This window comes from Protomyctophum parallelum, assembly GCF_964188405.1.
Source record: "Protomyctophum parallelum genome assembly, chromosome: 1".
NCBI lineage: Eukaryota > Metazoa > Chordata > Actinopteri > Myctophiformes > Myctophidae > Protomyctophum > Protomyctophum parallelum.
The window spans coordinates 4,547,863-4,564,051 of NC_139697.1; the positions used below are offsets into that span (position 1 = coordinate 4,547,863).

The 16,189-nt window shown below is 42.4% G+C and overlaps 1 protein-coding gene across 2 annotated transcripts; it reads left to right on the plus strand.

Annotated features, from left to right (window-relative positions):
• The first annotated feature begins 930 nt into the window (after positions 1 to 930).
• LOC310860477 (membrane progestin receptor alpha-B-like) lies at positions 931 to 15,152 on the plus strand. 2 transcript variants are annotated; one of them, XM_083767419.1, is made up of 6 exons: positions 931 to 1,212; positions 4,308 to 4,477; positions 8,075 to 8,488; positions 9,120 to 9,284; positions 13,695 to 13,953; positions 14,854 to 15,152. In XM_083767419.1, exons 2-6 carry the CDS (start codon positions 4,424 to 4,426, stop codon positions 15,087 to 15,089), a joined length of 1,128 nt encoding a protein of 375 aa, XP_083623545.1. In that variant the 5' UTR covers positions 931 to 1,212; positions 4,308 to 4,423; the 3' UTR covers positions 15,090 to 15,152. The 2 variants fall into 2 exon arrangements, with proteins under 2 accessions (XP_083623545.1, XP_083623546.1); XM_083767420.1 differs by having other exon boundaries at positions 4,311 to 4,477.
• The last annotated feature ends 1,037 nt before the right edge of the window (positions 15,153 to 16,189 follow it).

Genomic DNA, 16,189 nt, shown 5'->3' on the forward strand with positions numbered 1-16,189 from the left:
CCTATACTGGATTCAGTGGACTGATGGATTCTTATTTATCTATTTATATTGTGTTTCTTATTAGGCAATTTCCCTTTTTTCGGTGTCTACATTTTCTGGGTTGAAAACATACCTCGTTTGTAATGTAATGTAATGTAACATGTAATTATTTTCGCTCCTATGCCACCAAAATGTGGAACGCCCTACCAACAGTCATTAAGACATGTGAATCCCTTGACTCCTTCAAAACCGCTCTCAAAGGGCACCTATACGGATGGCTGCAATTCGAAACTGGCCTCTGTAAAATCTGAATCACCCCCCCCCCCACCCCATTTCCCCTCACTGTATAATGTATCTTTTCCCTTTTTGCTTCCTATATGATGAATTCCTGTTCTGTTCTTTAGCTACATAGAAGTGTCTATTTGTATGTATCTAAATGTTTTGATGAATTGAACAATGTGGACCCTGTTGTAAACAAGTGTAATGCTTAATTGGGTCGTCCACTCACAGTTAACAGTCTTTGTATTGAGTTTGTGCTTAAAATGTACTGTAAATTCTACAAACTGTTAATAAATATTTCAATCAATCAATCAATTGCATTATTAGGCTATTCAAGTTTTTTTTTTTCTGTTCACAATTTTACAAACGAATTGAGCCTCCTGTTTTTGTCTTCTACAAAATAATAATAATAATAGGCAGCATTTTTATTCCCCTTTTTTGACTGGAAAAGAAGCGTCCCCGCCTTCTTTGTGCGTAATCTGCGTAATACACTTTTTGCCGTACCACGGCGGTCGTGCGCCGTCAAATAGCCGATCTGCAAGCTCACAACGCGTCGCGTTCGCGGCGCGTTGTGAGCTTGCAGATCTGCTATTTTCCTCCTCCCCACCGCGCGCCACACCGATTTACGGCGAAGTGTTGCAGCGTGACACTGGACACCTTGCAGCGTTGAAGGAACCGGACTCGCTGTTTATCTAAAAAAAATGTGTTTGTTTTAAGACCGTGGGCGCCGAATGGACTGGGCGAAACTGATTTTTACAAGTTATAGCCTTCTGACCTTGTCATATTTGTATTGTATTCTTTTTTTTTATCAGGCTTTGACAAGAGTTAACTATAGTCTTATTTAGGCTGCAGCGATGCCTGGGGGAGTTTATTACTACTCCATCTGTAAGAGAAGAGTCAGAAGACACAAGTAGAGATATAAACCCAACTAAAGAGGATATACTTCATTTAAAGGTAAACTTATCTCTTAAATGTTTTTGTATTTTTTGTGATTTGTAATTAAAGTTTGTCATTTGTATAATGACAATGATGGTATGTTGCCTGGTGGCTGGTTTTTGATTGATTGATTGAAATATTTATTAACAGTTTGTAGAATTGACAGTACATTTTAAGCACAAACTCAATACAAAGACTGTTAACTGTGAGTGGACGACCCAATTAAGCATTACACTTGTTTACAACAGGGTCCACATTGTTCAATTCATCAAAACATTTAGAGACATACAAATAGACACTTCTATGTAGCTAAAGAACAGAACAGGAATTCATCATATAGGAAGCAAAAAGGGAAAGGATACATATACAGTGAGGGGAAATGGGGTGGGGGGGGGGGGGGATTCAGATTCTACAGAGGCCAGTTTCGAATTGCAGCCATCCGTATAGGTGCCCTTTGAGAGCGGTTTTGAAGGAGTCAAGGGATTCACATGTCTTAATGACTGTTGGTAGGGCGTTCCACATTTTGGTGGCATAGGAGCGAAAATAATTTAGTCCCTTGTTTGTGCCGAATCTGGGTTGTACATGGTTTGTTGCACTCCCTCTGGTGTTGTGGGTGTGGACTTCGTTTACATTAAGGAAGTATTTAGACAGGTACACATGGGTATCTTGGTGGTGTATCGAATCTTGTGGACCAGACCCATTGCAGACCCATTGCAAGATGCTGATGATTCACATGTCTTAATGACTGTTGGTAGGGCGTTCCACATTTTGGTGGCAGGAATCAAGGTCCACATCAGGGTACGTGGGCTGCGCAACTTTGATGATGGAGAGGGCAACTGTATGAACTTCTTGAACATTAAAAAGACAATATAATAAATATAGAACTATATTATAAAAGACTAGAAGTAACTAAAGCAGGCCATGTTTGCATGTTTGGAATTGTAACAGCTGAAATTAGTATACATCAGTATTGGGATATAACCACATTAACCCATTCTGACCTGAGATCAGATTCATAACGAGGTTTCCGCTGGACACACACTGGTCTGACGAACCCATTCTGACCTGAGATCAGATTCATACGAGGTTTCCGCTGGACACACACTGGTCTGATCAACCCATTCTGACCTGAGGTCAGATTCTAGAAATGTCAGTCGTTCTTCGATTTTTCAAAAAATAGCAGACCTACAAGCTCATATCGCGCCACTCTGTGGCGCGATATGAGCTTGTAGATCTGCTATTTTTCAATAGCTAAAGCATAACATGATGCTGACACCAAAATGGGTGCCCGGTCAGAATGGGTTAAGTGAAAGTGCGGGCCGCTAGTTGCCCATATATTATGGTCCACTCACATGGACTGACATGTTGCTTTAACGTTGTTTTCCTTTTGCCTTTTTTCCTTCTTGCCAATTATTTTGTACCTCTTTTTCTCCCCAATTTAGTCGTTAAGCCAATTCATTCCTCCCCACGCACATTTCTGTGTTGTCACTGACCGCATGCTGTCATATCCGACCTACTCTGACCTATACTCAGTGGCGTGCACAGACATTTAGAGGGGCAGGTGCTCAAGTGAAAAAAAGGGCACCTTGTGCAGCGCATTTTGGGGCGGGAACCCATTTTGGTGCTTTAGCTATTGAAAAATAGCAGATCTACAAGCTCATAGCGCGCGCTACGAGCTTGTAGGTCTGCTATTTTTTTTATCGAAGAACCACTGACATAGAAACATAGCTTTAGATTGTGGGGGCCTAAATAATATAGTAGAAGCGTTTTTTTATCAAGATTTGATCAATGTCACCACGTGGTCCACACACTACAAATTAAGAAAAAAAATTATTTTATTTTTATTTTTTTTAAGAGCACATTGCCAAAAGGGCAGGGGGTGCTCTAGCACCCCCTAGTGTCTATCTGTGCACGCCACTGCCTATACTGCACCTGCCAGAGGAGCCCCCATGCACCACGAGGGCCTCCGTCTTACTCCTCCCGCCCGACACTCCCCATAGGAGTACATGCAACGACAAATATCACCCCTCATCCCTCCCCGACAAAGCCGGATGCACCACGGTGGATTAGAACCCACAACCTCCGTGGTGGTAGTGGGCAGGGGAGGGGTCATCGTGGTGGACATTTTTGACAAGATTCCATTTTTTGCCATGGACTGCATACAAAATGAGTGGACAATAATAATTATGACCAGACCAGAAAGAAACACATAAAGAGATATAGCCTTGAATGAACTCCTAATATAGTGTCGGACTCGTAGTATGCGGCAGCGGTGGCCGAACGGTTTGCGGAGCGGTCTTGATATCGGAAGGTCGCTATAGTTCGTATCCCCGGACCGGCACATTAAAATTACCACCGCTGAAGTGCCCTTTATGGACAAGGCATTGAACCCCCTACCATGAAATGTTCTATGAGCAGGGCCTGGCTGTAAACAAGTTCTTGAGCTTATAGTCCAGTTACCCTGGGTAAACATAGTACCTTTCCTTTCCTTAGTCCAGTTACCCTGGGTAAACATAGTACCTTTCCTTTCCTTAGTCCAGTTACCCTGGGTAAACATAGTACCTTTCCTTTCCTTAGTCCAGTTACCCTGGGTAAACATAGTACCTTTCCTTTCCTTAGTCCAGTTACCCTGGGTAAACATAGTACCTTTCCTTTCCTTAGTCCAGTTACCCTGGGTAAACATAGTACCTTTCCTTTCCTTAGTCCAGTTACCCTGGGTAAACATAGTACCTTTCCTTTCCTTTAGTAAATAAGTGTCATATTCTGTAGAAAACCTGGAGACTGACATTCAGTAATTGTGTCTTATGATCGAAACGAGAACATCATAATGGTGAATTTTTTTTATAATTTGCCACAGACAAGACCAAGTCTTTGCCACGAACACATTTATCGGGCATATTGATAACCCCTGCACCATTATTATTATTTGAATTTGAATGACACGCCCAAAATAGAGAAGCAAATTTTAAACTTGTTAATCCACTGTTAACATTTGTGGTTTTTCCAGTTCCACAATGAGTGACATAACAATGCTTTTATTTTCTTGACAGCAGTCGACTGGCCCCCAGGGGCCCTTCCTATACACCCCTCCCCCATTCCTTCGGCCCCTCCAGCAGTCGACTGGCCCCCAGGGGCCCTTCCTACACCCCTCCCCCATTCCTTCGGCCCCTCCAGCAGGCAACTGGCCCCTGGCCTCAGCTAGGGGCCCCTCCTCCTCCTGCTCTCCATCATGGCTACAATCTTCATGGAGAGAATCAGCCGTCTCTTCATCAATGTTCAGCAGGTAACAAGAGTTATTAGATAGTTATTATTATATAGTTATTATGAATATATATAGTTATATTCTGAATGTAAACAAAGCAATGCCGGATGGCGGACGCACGTCTTGTATTCCATCAAGATCACTTCTCCACCTGACCTGTCACCTGACCTCACACGTGACATGACCTCACACCTGACCTCACACCTTCTCCACCTGTCACCTGACCTCACACGGCCCAGTGAGCCCAACTCACCATAAACATCATCCATCTAGCGCATTGTTGCTGCTTTACACAAAACGACACTTTCCAGCTGCATTCTCACCAACAATGAAACACACATTTTGACCTTTGGTTTTAGACATAATTTATTGTCTCCACCAGGCCGAAGGCATGGGGGGAGAGTATGTTTTGCACTCCGTCCGTCCGTCCGTGTGTCCGTCCGTCCGTCCGTGTGTGTGTGTGTGTGTGTGTCCGTGAGCAGCTAATCTCCGGCACCGTTAACCTGGTCGATGCCAAATTTTGCACACACACTCCCTGGATGCCAACGATGAACCTCTGCCTCCAATTTCCAGAACGGCCTGTTATAGCGCCACCAGGAGGCCGCTTTGTGCAAAACAAGTTTTTGCACAGTACACCTACAGATTTTGTCCAAACATCGCGCAAATTGGTACACAGTCTCTCTAGAGCCATTCAACGAAACGGGTCTTTCAGATTTCTCAGACTCCATCCTGATTGGTTAAGATTGGCTTCCAAAGTTCACAGGAGTGCTCAGTTTCAAACAAAATGCTGCAAATCATGAACACATTGCGTGATTTCCGTGAAATTGTGCACGCACATTCCCACTAGTTTACTTTTGTTGCCCTTTTATCCAACCACCAGATGAAGGCAAGCTGCAATGTCCTACATTCCTATCCTGGTGGAGACCTGTGCCCAGAAGGGCACTTTTTCTAGTACAATTCTGTTTTTTTTAGGGCCCCCTGATGTCCAAGGGCCCCTGGGCAGATCCGGCCCCTGGTAGATCCGGCCCATAGTTTTTCCAAAAAAATAAAATAAAAAAATCTTTGTATTGTAAAGCGACTTTGATTACCTAGAAAAGCGCTATTATTTGCTTTATGACCGTGTCCAATCTCGCACCTGACTATTAACAATAATAAATAAATAAAAACTCATAAAACCAATAAATAACCAAATACTAAAAGTAAAAAAGCTAATTAAAACTAGTAAGGTGCAATTCTGGGAAATTGCAAGTGTAGTTGCTATAGGCCTATCTATAATAAGAGACTAACAGGTCGATTTTGAAGGTGCAGTTTACCAGGTCGTGATACATAAATTGGCCTCGCTCTGCGCACATTCGTATTATGAAAGGCATATCGGCCCGTGTTGAACGCACTCGGCCCGTGTTGAACGCACACACATTTGGCATACCGCGTCCCTGAATATTTTAGCATTGTGGGAGTGTCCATATGTTAATTATTCTCGCTTTGCGCAATTTGCTATTAAGCCCCTTGACCTAAAGACACTCAGCGCATAACGATTAGACGTGGGTCTGACCACCTCATAAACGCAAAAAGCACTGTTTGATTTGACACTTGAGCGGCTCTGGAAGGCTGGTAGAGTGTTGCCATGTCTGTTTATTATAAGCGGCTTATTTTTCTGTAAAGTTGCTTTGTGTGGTTGCTTTTCTTGTTTCTAAAGTGGTTATTTGGGCTTTTCTCCTAATGTTGTTTAAACCAGTGATCGTCACACAGCACATTCCCATGTCAAGGATCCCCAGATGAATGCATTTGCCCAACTAAGGACAGCTAATCCAAAAATTTAATAAAAAGATTACTTTTGAAAATAGCAGATCTATACCAGCTCACAATGCATCACATTCATTCATTAAAACTATGAACTCTGACTGCAGGGGGATATATAATGATCATTATAACAATGTGCAAGAACATATTTAAAAAGAAGGAAGAACTTTATATTTGTGGACAATCAAAATATGTTTTTTTATTTTAATGTGGTGTCATTCAAATTAATCTGGATATGGCAGACTCACTATTTAGAAAATAAAAACATGGCACTTCATTTAAAATAGGTTACAGACCCCTGTTATATGCGCTTATTTTTATAGACCTATTTACTTGTTTCTATGAGACATGGCAGTTTTGCGTCTTTTAAAAAAAAATGTTGAGATTAGAAACGGCCATAATTCTTTCATTTCTCAACCTTAAAAATAAATAAAAACATCTCCATAATCCGTGGGAAATGTGCTTTCATATGCTGTATCACACCCGATTCAAGTCTTCTTCAATAAAATGCTACGAGCGAACTCAGCGAAGACCATACCATCGCATTCAACTCATTCCTTCGTCGTGACTTGAATGAAATAAAATATAATAAACGTTATTTTACTGGTGTTTTTCAATAGAAACAAATAAAGAGCGTGTGTAGGCTACTGTGTGCAAGTGCAACAGTGCATATACATGCATGCACTAGGCTATATTTCTTCCGTGTCGGGATGGTGATTGAGCTCTTCAAGTTCACAGCCCGTTTGGTCTTTCATAAAAAAACGTTGATATTAGCCTATAAACACTCATGGTTCTCTCATTTCTCAACCGTTTTATTAAATGTAAAAATCTCCATATTCCTTATGAATCTTGCTTTCATTCGCTGTATGGTACATGGTTCTATCGTTATCGAATTAATTAATTACGCATGGATTGGCAATTTGCCAATATGCTGCTATCTACTCGCAATTCCATTCCGATCTGAAAGGTGGGTCTGTTCTTTTGAGGCATAAAGGTGACAGCATGCAGTGCAATAGGAATAATTAACCCAAATGTGACAAAGGCATGTCATGTCTTCTATGGTGCCAGCCTGAAGAAATGTCATACCACGACCCCCAAAGTGCGCATTCCGTATGTGACATCAGCTGACTGGTAAAGAGAATAGTACGGACATGTTGATTGGGTACGTCTCAAACACGCCTTAAACACACCCATGACTAATTCAAGGCCGTTTTGCGCACTCCGCGGGGTGTCAAAAGCGCTTCTTAACATGCCCAAAATTGCAATATGACATACTACACGCCCCCAGATCATAATACTGTAATTAGATTAGTAATATAGAAGTAAGTAACATAGAAGTCCTAAATCGACCCCTAAGGGTGCCATTTTGAAGAACCGTTTTACAATGGGGTAATACATAAATTGCCCTCGCTCTGCGCACAATCGTATTATGAAAGGTATATCGGCCCGTGTTGAACGCACACACATATGGCATACGGCGTTCCTGAATATTTTAGCATTGTGGGAGTGTCCATATGTTAATTATTTTCGCTTTGCGCAATTTGCTATTAAGCCCCTTGACCTAAAAACACTCAGCGCATAACGATTAGACGTGGGTCTGGTTGCTTTTCTTGTTTCTAAAGTGGTTATTTGGGCTTTTCTCCTAATGTTGTTTAAACCAGTGATCCTCAGGCGTGATCAATGCCATTTGGCTATTCTGAGTGGCCAAAGAGCATTGATCACGCCTCCAGGTCTTTAGTTTACTCAAGTTAGGGAATAAGACCTGGTACTTAAGACACGCAAAATACAGCCCTAATGGGGGAAATGCACATTTGGCAGGTGAGGCAGGTGCCCCGCATGCTGACCGAGGCGGTGCCCTCCTCCTCCATGCCCGGTACGCTGCCGGACACCGAGGTGCCGCCGTTCTTCCGGGAGCGCCACATCCACGGCGGGTACCGCCCGCTCCACCGGCGGTGGCGCTACTACTTCCTGTCGCTGTTCCAGCGCCACAACGAGACCCTCAACATCTGGAGCCACCTGATCGGGCTGCTGGCGGTGGCCCTCAGGCTGCGCCACCTCGCAGAGACGGTGGACTTCTTCGCGGACGCCCACTCGTGGCCGCTGGCGATCCTCCTGGCGTCCTCGGGGGGCTATATGGCGTGCAGCGTCACTGCCCACCTCCTGGCGGGCAAGTCGGAGCTGTGCCACTACATGTTCTTCTTCCTGGACTATGTGGGCGTGGCTCAGTACCAGGTATACAACAACAACGTTGTGATAGTTTGGGATTTTTTTTTTTTTTCATTTCATTTTAGTTTTTTAACTACCGGTAGTTTTGAATATTTCAATTAGGTCGTTTTTAGCGTGGATTTGATCGATCTATTTAGTTTTTATTTTTTGAAAAATACTAATAGTTTTAGTTCGTTTTTTTTTTATAGTTTTAGCATTAGTTTTAGTTTTACTTTATATATTATATATATATTATCTTCAGGTCCAGGACTGAAAAGGTAAGTATTGAAAACTTAACAAAAGATAGCATTTAAAATGTATTCAGTTACAGATGATTTTTTTTTCATTTCATTTTAGTTTTAATTACCGGTAGTTTTGAATATTTCAATTAGGTCGTTTTTTTAGCGTGGATTTGATGGATCTATTTATTTTTTATTTTATTTTTTATACTAATAGTTTTAGTTCGTTTTTTAATAGTTTTAGCATTAGTTTTAGTTATATATATATATATATATTATTTGTCAGGTCCAGGACTGAAATGGTAAGTATTGAAAACTTAACAAAAGATAGCATTTAAAATGTATTAAGTTACAGATGAACCCCCCCCCCCCCCAAATGTGATTAATGTTAATGCAGTCATCCTGGTTGTGGTTCCCAGTACGGCAGTGCGGTGGTGCATTTCTACTACGCCGTAGAGGAGAGCTGGCACCGGCGCGTCGTGGACGTCTTCATGCCGGCCGCCAGCGCCCTCTGCTGCCTGAGCTGCCTGGGCTGCTGCTACGGAAAGTACCGCAACCACAGCCTGCCGCCGTGGGTGCGCAAGGTGGGTGTCAATAAGTGCTTTTACTCAAGTACTCAGTGGCGTGCACAGATAGACACTAGGGGGTGCTAGAGCACCCCCTGCCCTTTTTGGCAATGTGCTCTTAAAAAAAAAAAGAAGAAAAAAAAGGTTTCTTTTTTTTTCTTAATTTGTAGTGTGTGGACCATGCGGTGACATTGATCAAATCTTGATAAAAAACGCTTCTACTATATTATTTACGCCCCCACAATCTAAAGCTATGTTTCTATGTCAGTGCACTGGTTCTTCGATAAATAAATAAAATAGCAGACCTACAAGCTCGTAGCGCGCCGCTCGTAGCGCGCCACTCGGTGGCGCGCTATGAGCTTGTAGATCTGCTATTTTTCAATAGCTTAAGCACCAAAATGCGCTGCACAAGGTGCCCTTTTTTTCACTTGAGCACCTGCCCCTCTAAATGTCTGTGCACGCCACTGCAAGTACTGTTACTTACTCTCAAGTGGACATGAACCACTTTGACCCCAGCATTACTTATTGTGGTTAATACTAGATCAACAAGCTCACAACATGTCACGTAGCTTTGCTTTCCCCACGATAACATATTATACAGTATATATATTTTTTTGGAAATAAATATTTGTACATTGGTGACTATAACTATCATCTACCTGATTTTGATGCCTACAAAATCGGGGGGAAAAAATAAAGGAAATAAACGTTTGTTTTCTTTTTTCTTATCAACTAGTCAACTAGTACCAGCAAGGTCGACTAGTGGATTTACTAGCCGACTAGTAAACTAGTCGACTAGTTGCTTAATGCCCTATAGTTTAAATCCCATACGTTCTTAAGCGGAGTTCCACAGAGTTCCTCTATACGAGTGACTTTTCTATTTGCCCTGCATGGGTCTTGTACGTAATAGGTTAATTCTGTTTGCCCTGGGTCTTGTACGTAATAGGTTAATTCTGTTTGCCCTGGGTCTTGTACGTAATAGGTACTTCATTCTGTTTGCCCTGGGTCTTGTACGTAATAGGTACTTCATTCTGTTTGCCCTGGGTCTTGTACGTAATAGGTACTTCATTCTGTTTGCCCTGGGTCTTGTACGTAATAGGTACTTCATTCTGTTTGCCCTGGGTCTTGTACGTAATAGGTACTTCATTCTGTTTGCCCTGGGTCTTGTACGTAATAGGTACTTCATTCTGTTTGCCCTGGGTCTTGTAGGTACTTCATTCTGTTTGCCCTGGGTCTTGTACGTAATAGGTACTTCATTCTGTTTGCCCTGGGTCTTGTAGGTACTTCATTCTGTTTGCCCTGGGTCTTGTACGTAATAGGTACTTCATTCTGTTTGCCCTGGGTCTTGTAGGTACTTCATTCTGTTTGCCCTGGGTCTTGTACGTAATAGGTACTTCATTCTGTTTGCCCTGGGTCTTGTACGTAATAGGTACTTCATTCTGTTTGCCCTGGGTCTTGTAGGTACTTCATTCTGTTTGCCCTGGGTCTTGTACGTAATAGGTACTTCATTCTGTTTGCCCTGGGTCTTGTACGTAATAGGTACTTCATTCTGTTTGCCCTGGGTCTTGTACGTAATAGGTACTTCATTCTGTTTGCCCTGGGTCTTGTACGTAATTAATTCTGTTTGCCCTGGGTCTTGTACGTAATAGGTACTTCATTCTGTTTGCCCTGGGTCTTGTACGTAATAGGTACTTCATTCTGTTTGCCCTGGGTCTTGTACGTAATAGGTACTTCATTCTGTTTGCCCTGGGTCTTGTACGTAATAGGTACTTCATTCTGTTTGCCCTGGGTCTTGTAGGTACTTCATTCTGTTTGCCCTGGGTCTTGTACGTAATAGGTACTTCATTCTGTTTGCCCTGGGTCTTGTAGGTACTTCATTCTGTTTGCCCTGGGTCTTGTACGTAATAGGTACTTCATTCTGTTTGCCCTGGGTCTTGTAGGTACTTCATTCTGTTTGCCCTGGGTCTTGTACGTAATAGGTACTTCATTCTGTTTGCCCTGGGTCTTGTACGTAATAGGTACTTCATTCTGTTTGCCCTGGGTCTTGTAGGTACTTCATTCTGTTTGCCCTGGGTCTTGTACGTAATAGGTACTTCATTCTGTTTGCCCTGGGTCTTGTACGTAATAGGTACTTCATTCTGTTTGCCCTGGGTCTTGTACGTAATTAATTCTGTTTGCCCTGGGTCTTGTACGTAATAGGTACTTCATTCTGTTTGCCCTGGGTCTTGTACGTAATAGGTACTTCATTCTGTTTGCCCTGGGTCTTGTACGTAATAGGTACTTCATTCTGTTTGCCCTGGGTCTTGTACGTAATAGGTACTTCATTCTGTTTGCCCTGGGTCTTGTACGTAATAGGTACTTCATTCTGTTTGCCCTGGGTCTTGTACGTAATAGGTACTTCATTCTGTTTGCCCTGGGTCTTGTACGTAATAGGTACTTCATTCTGTTTGCCCTGGGTCTTGTACGTAATAGGTACTTCATTCTGTTCGCCCTGGGTCTTGTACGTAATAGGTACTTAGTTCTGTTTGCCCTGGGTCTTGTACCTAATAGGTACTTCATTCTGTTCGCCCTGGGTCTTGTACGTAATAGGTACTTCATTCTGTTTGCCCTGGGTCTTGTACGTAATAGGTACTTCATTCTGTTTGCCCTGGGTCTTGTACGTAATAGGTTAATTCTGTTTGCCCTGGGTCTTGTACGTAATAGGTACTTAATTCTGTTTGCCCTGGGTCTTGTACGTAATAGGTACTTCATTCTGTTTGCCCTGGGTCTTGTACGTAATAGGTTAATTCTGTTTGCCCTGGGTCTTGTACGTAATAGGTACTTCATTCTGTTTGCCCTGGGTCTTGTACGTAATAGGTTAATTCTGTTTGCCCTGGGTCTTGTACGTAATAGGTACTTCATTCTGTTTGCCCTGGGTCTTGTACGTAATAGGTACTTCATTCTGTTTGCCCTGGGTCTTGTATGTAATAGGTACTTCATTCTGTTTGCCCTGGGTCTTGTACGTAATAGGTACTTCATTCTGTTTGCCCTGGGTCTTGTACGTAATAGGTACTTCATTCTGTTTTCCCTGGGTCTTGTACGTAATAGGTACTTAGTTCTGTTTGCCCTGGGTCTTGTACGTAATAGGTACTTCATTCTGTTTGCCCTGGGTCTTGTATGTAATAGGTACTTCATTCTGTTTGCCCTGGGTCTTGTACGTAATAGGTACTTCATTCTGTTTGCCCTGGGTCTTGTACGTAATAGGTACTTCATTCTGTTTGCCCTGGGTCTTGTACGTAATAGGTACTTCATTCTGTTTGCCCTGGGTCTTGTACGTAATAGGTACTTCATTCTGTTTGCCCTGGGTCTTGTACGTAATAGGTACTTCATTCTGTTTGCCCTGGGTCTTGTACGTAATAGGTACTTCATTCTGTTTGCCCTGGGTCTTGTACGTAATAGGTACTTCATTCTGTTTGCCCTGGGTCTTGTACGTAATAGGTACTTCATTCTGTTTGCCCTGGGTCTTGTACGTAATAGGTACTTCATTCTGTTTGCCCTGGGTCTTGTACGTAATAGGTACTTCATTCTGTTTGCCCTGGGTCTTGTACGTAATAGGTACTTCATAGTTGACTTTGGCTGGATGAAGCCTGAGATCCACATCAAGTCCACATCGTTCCACATGTGGATCTCGGATCTAGTCTACATGATTAGACTTTTAATCGATCTATTGTATTTGTAATTGTTTTTGCACACATTATTGAGGAGGGTCTAAGTATAAGACTGCCTACAATATTGTCACTGCTGTATTGTAAGAGAATGCTCATAAGCCGAAGGATGATGAGGCCCATGCTTTGCTCTGGATCGCATTAATATCTTTAACTGAAAAATAGCCGATCTACAAGCTCACAATGAGTCGCAATCTGATATTTTCTGCGAAAGGTTTCCCCACAATACGGATGGTGGGTCAGTGTCTCAGCCAGAGGAGGGCTGTGGGTAGTTCAGAAGCCTGCTTAGTCAGTGATAGAGAGGACCAATTATATGAACATAGGTTTAAAATGGTTGAAGTGCTCCTTTAAAGGTATATTCAGTGATTTCACTCAAAAAACCTTAGGTTTCGTTTTTGGCTGTGGGACCCAGCCTTTCGTCCAATCAGGATAGAGAGTCAAAAACGAAACCTATGGTTTTTTGACCCCCAGGGGTTAACTGGGGACAGGGAGGAACTCCTTATATGGCCAGCACACTCTATAGTAGGGAGGATTATCACAACAAAACAAAAAAATAAGTGATATTTGAATTAAGTGAAATCACTGAATATACCTTTAAAGGAGAATTCCAGAGTAGCCATTTTCTTTTTTCTTCTTCCGAATTCTGATGATAATATATCCATTAACCACTGGTAGAGGTGAGGTTTTTAGTAAAAATAATAAAAGTCATACTTTCTTCCACTAGGTGGGGCAGGTGGTTCCGTCTGCATTGGCGTACGTGTGGGACACCAGTCCCGTGTTCCAACGGCTCCTAAACTCCTGGAACGCACCACGCCACCAAGACCACGCCCACCAAGACCACGCCCACCAAGACCACGCCCACCACCAACAAGACCCCGCCCTGCTCTTCCACTTCGGACAAATTAGTTTTTTCCTGCTGTGTGCGTTCTTCTTCACCAACCCACTGCCGGAGCGCTGCTTCCCCGGTCGCTGCGATTTCATAGGTCTGAATTTTTTGTTTTGTGTTTATTTTCTTTAATAGCAAGCTGAGGACTTTCACTACATTTCAAATATAAATATGGTACTGTTGAGTTGATTCCACTACTGTCTGTATAGGAAGAGGAGGACAAGTATTAACCACTTTAGCCATATTTAAATTAGAGTGAAAAGATCTATAAGCTAACGTGTCATTTAACCCATTCTGACCGGGCACCCATTTTGGTGTCAGCATCACGTTATGCTTTAGCTATTTAAAAATAGCAGATCTACAAGCTCGTATCGCGCCACTCGGTGGCGCGCTATGAGCTTGTAGATCTGCTATTTTTCAATAGTTAAAGCATAACATGATGCTAACACCAAAATGGGTTCCTATATTGGTCCTCTCTATCACTGACTAAGCAGGCTTCTGAACTACCCACAGCCCTCCTCTGACTGAGACACTGACCCATCATCCGTATTGTGGGGAAACCTTTCGCAGAAAATATCAGATCGCAACTCATTGTGAGCTTGTAGATCGGCTATTTTTCAGTTCAAGATATTAATGCGATCCAGAGCAAAGCATGGGCCTCATCATCCTTCAGCTTATGAGCATTCTCTTACAATACAGCAGTGACAATATTGTAGGCAGTCTTATACTTAGACTGCCACTATTTTTGAAAAATCGAAGAACGACTGACATTTTTAGAATCTGATCTCAGGTCAGAATGGGTTAATCAGACCAGTGTGTGTCCAGTGGAAACCTCGTATGAATCTGATCTCAGGTCAGAATGGGTTAAAATAAAAATACATTTCAGATTTTCATTTTAATATTCTACACAGCAATATATATATATATATATTGCACTTTTATCTGATTTGAAAACACTTGAATACTATATTATGCACTTTGTTGTCCACGGCTGCAGGTCAGGGTCACCAGTTGTTCCACGTGCTGCTGGTTCTGTGTACCATGTGTCAGATACACGCCTCCTACCTGGACTACACCGGACGCCGGGCGATCTACACCCGTCTCCACGCCGATGACCAGGCGGCCGTCCTCGTCGTTTTGTACGCCGCAACGGTGGTGGCGTGCGCGCTCATCGCGACCTTCATGATCGGCAAGGTCAAACGAGTGCTGGACGACAAGGTCAAAACCAAGTGAGGGGAATTGCAAGACTGTGGTACGATGCTCACTGTTGTTCAGCGCCGTGGGGTCTGGGGATCACTTTGGGTCCAAATTATGGACCTGTACGGGTCTGTAACTGTGTGAGTGTACGAATGGAACCAAGCGCACTGGCCTGTAGACTCTCACAAAAGGTACTGTAAGTGATATTTATTGGTTGAAAGGTAGTTATATTCAGATTATAGAGGGTTTGTTCAGTAACAGAAGTCTCCCCGTCTCTCCAGCTCTTCAATAAACAGAGAATACATCAATCAGGAGAAAGTGCCCATTTATGAGCATCGATTTGATAGTGTTCCACTTTCAATTTCACTTTCAGTTTATCTTGTATTATATGTTATGAGTTCCTCTCCTGATTGGATACAATCGGTATCCCTGACCTAAAAATGCAATTTCAGTTTGCTAAATGTTGAGAGACTGGTAGACCCGACTGAACATGAACAAACACTCTATAGCAATGATGCTTACTATCAGAATATAGAGATATTTAAAGGAGAATTCCATACTAAAAGGCTTTCTTAACTTTCTTTGTAGTTTTTACGTCCCCATCAAAGAGGTCCAGGTGTTATTTTGTGCAAAAGCTCCTTATTGGCTATTTCCCCTACCATAAGCCCTAAATGAATTGCATTGCATTGAATGGGAATTGAATGGGGCTATGGGGTGTTGTGCTAATTCGCTTATTTCCATCGCTCAAAATTAGAATTTCTTTGTATATATCCTCTCTTCATAATGGAAATAATATCCCAAGCGGCACACTTTACTACTTCTTTCGATGGAAATAAGCGAACTAGCATAACACCCCATAGCCCCATTCAATTCCCATTCAATGCAATGCAATTCATTGAGGGCTTATGGTAGGGAAAATAGCCAATAAGGAGTTTTTGCACAAACAAAACACCTGGACCTCTTTGGTGGGGACGTAACAACTACAAAGAAAGGTAAGAAAGATAAGAAAGCATTCTAGCATGGAATTATCCTTTAACATCAAGTGATACAAAATGGGGTCCTTGCAATGAAAAAGTTTGAGAGTCACTGAACTAGCTTATTCATATTACGTCTATGTGATATAGATGCCTGTAACT

Bases quoted from the DNA above. Each gene is read 5' to 3' on its own strand.
- LOC310860477 (XM_083767419.1), top strand. From the start codon at position 4,424: ATGGCTACAATCTTCATGGAGAGAATCAGCCGTCTCTTCATCAATGTT. The intron at 4,478-8,074 runs GTAACAAGAGTT...CACATTTGGCAG, and splicing joins TCTTCATCAATGTTCAGCAG to GTGAGGCAGGTGCCCCGCAT. The intron at 8,489-9,119 runs GTATACAACAAC...TGTGGTTCCCAG, and splicing joins TGGGCGTGGCTCAGTACCAG to TACGGCAGTGCGGTGGTGCA.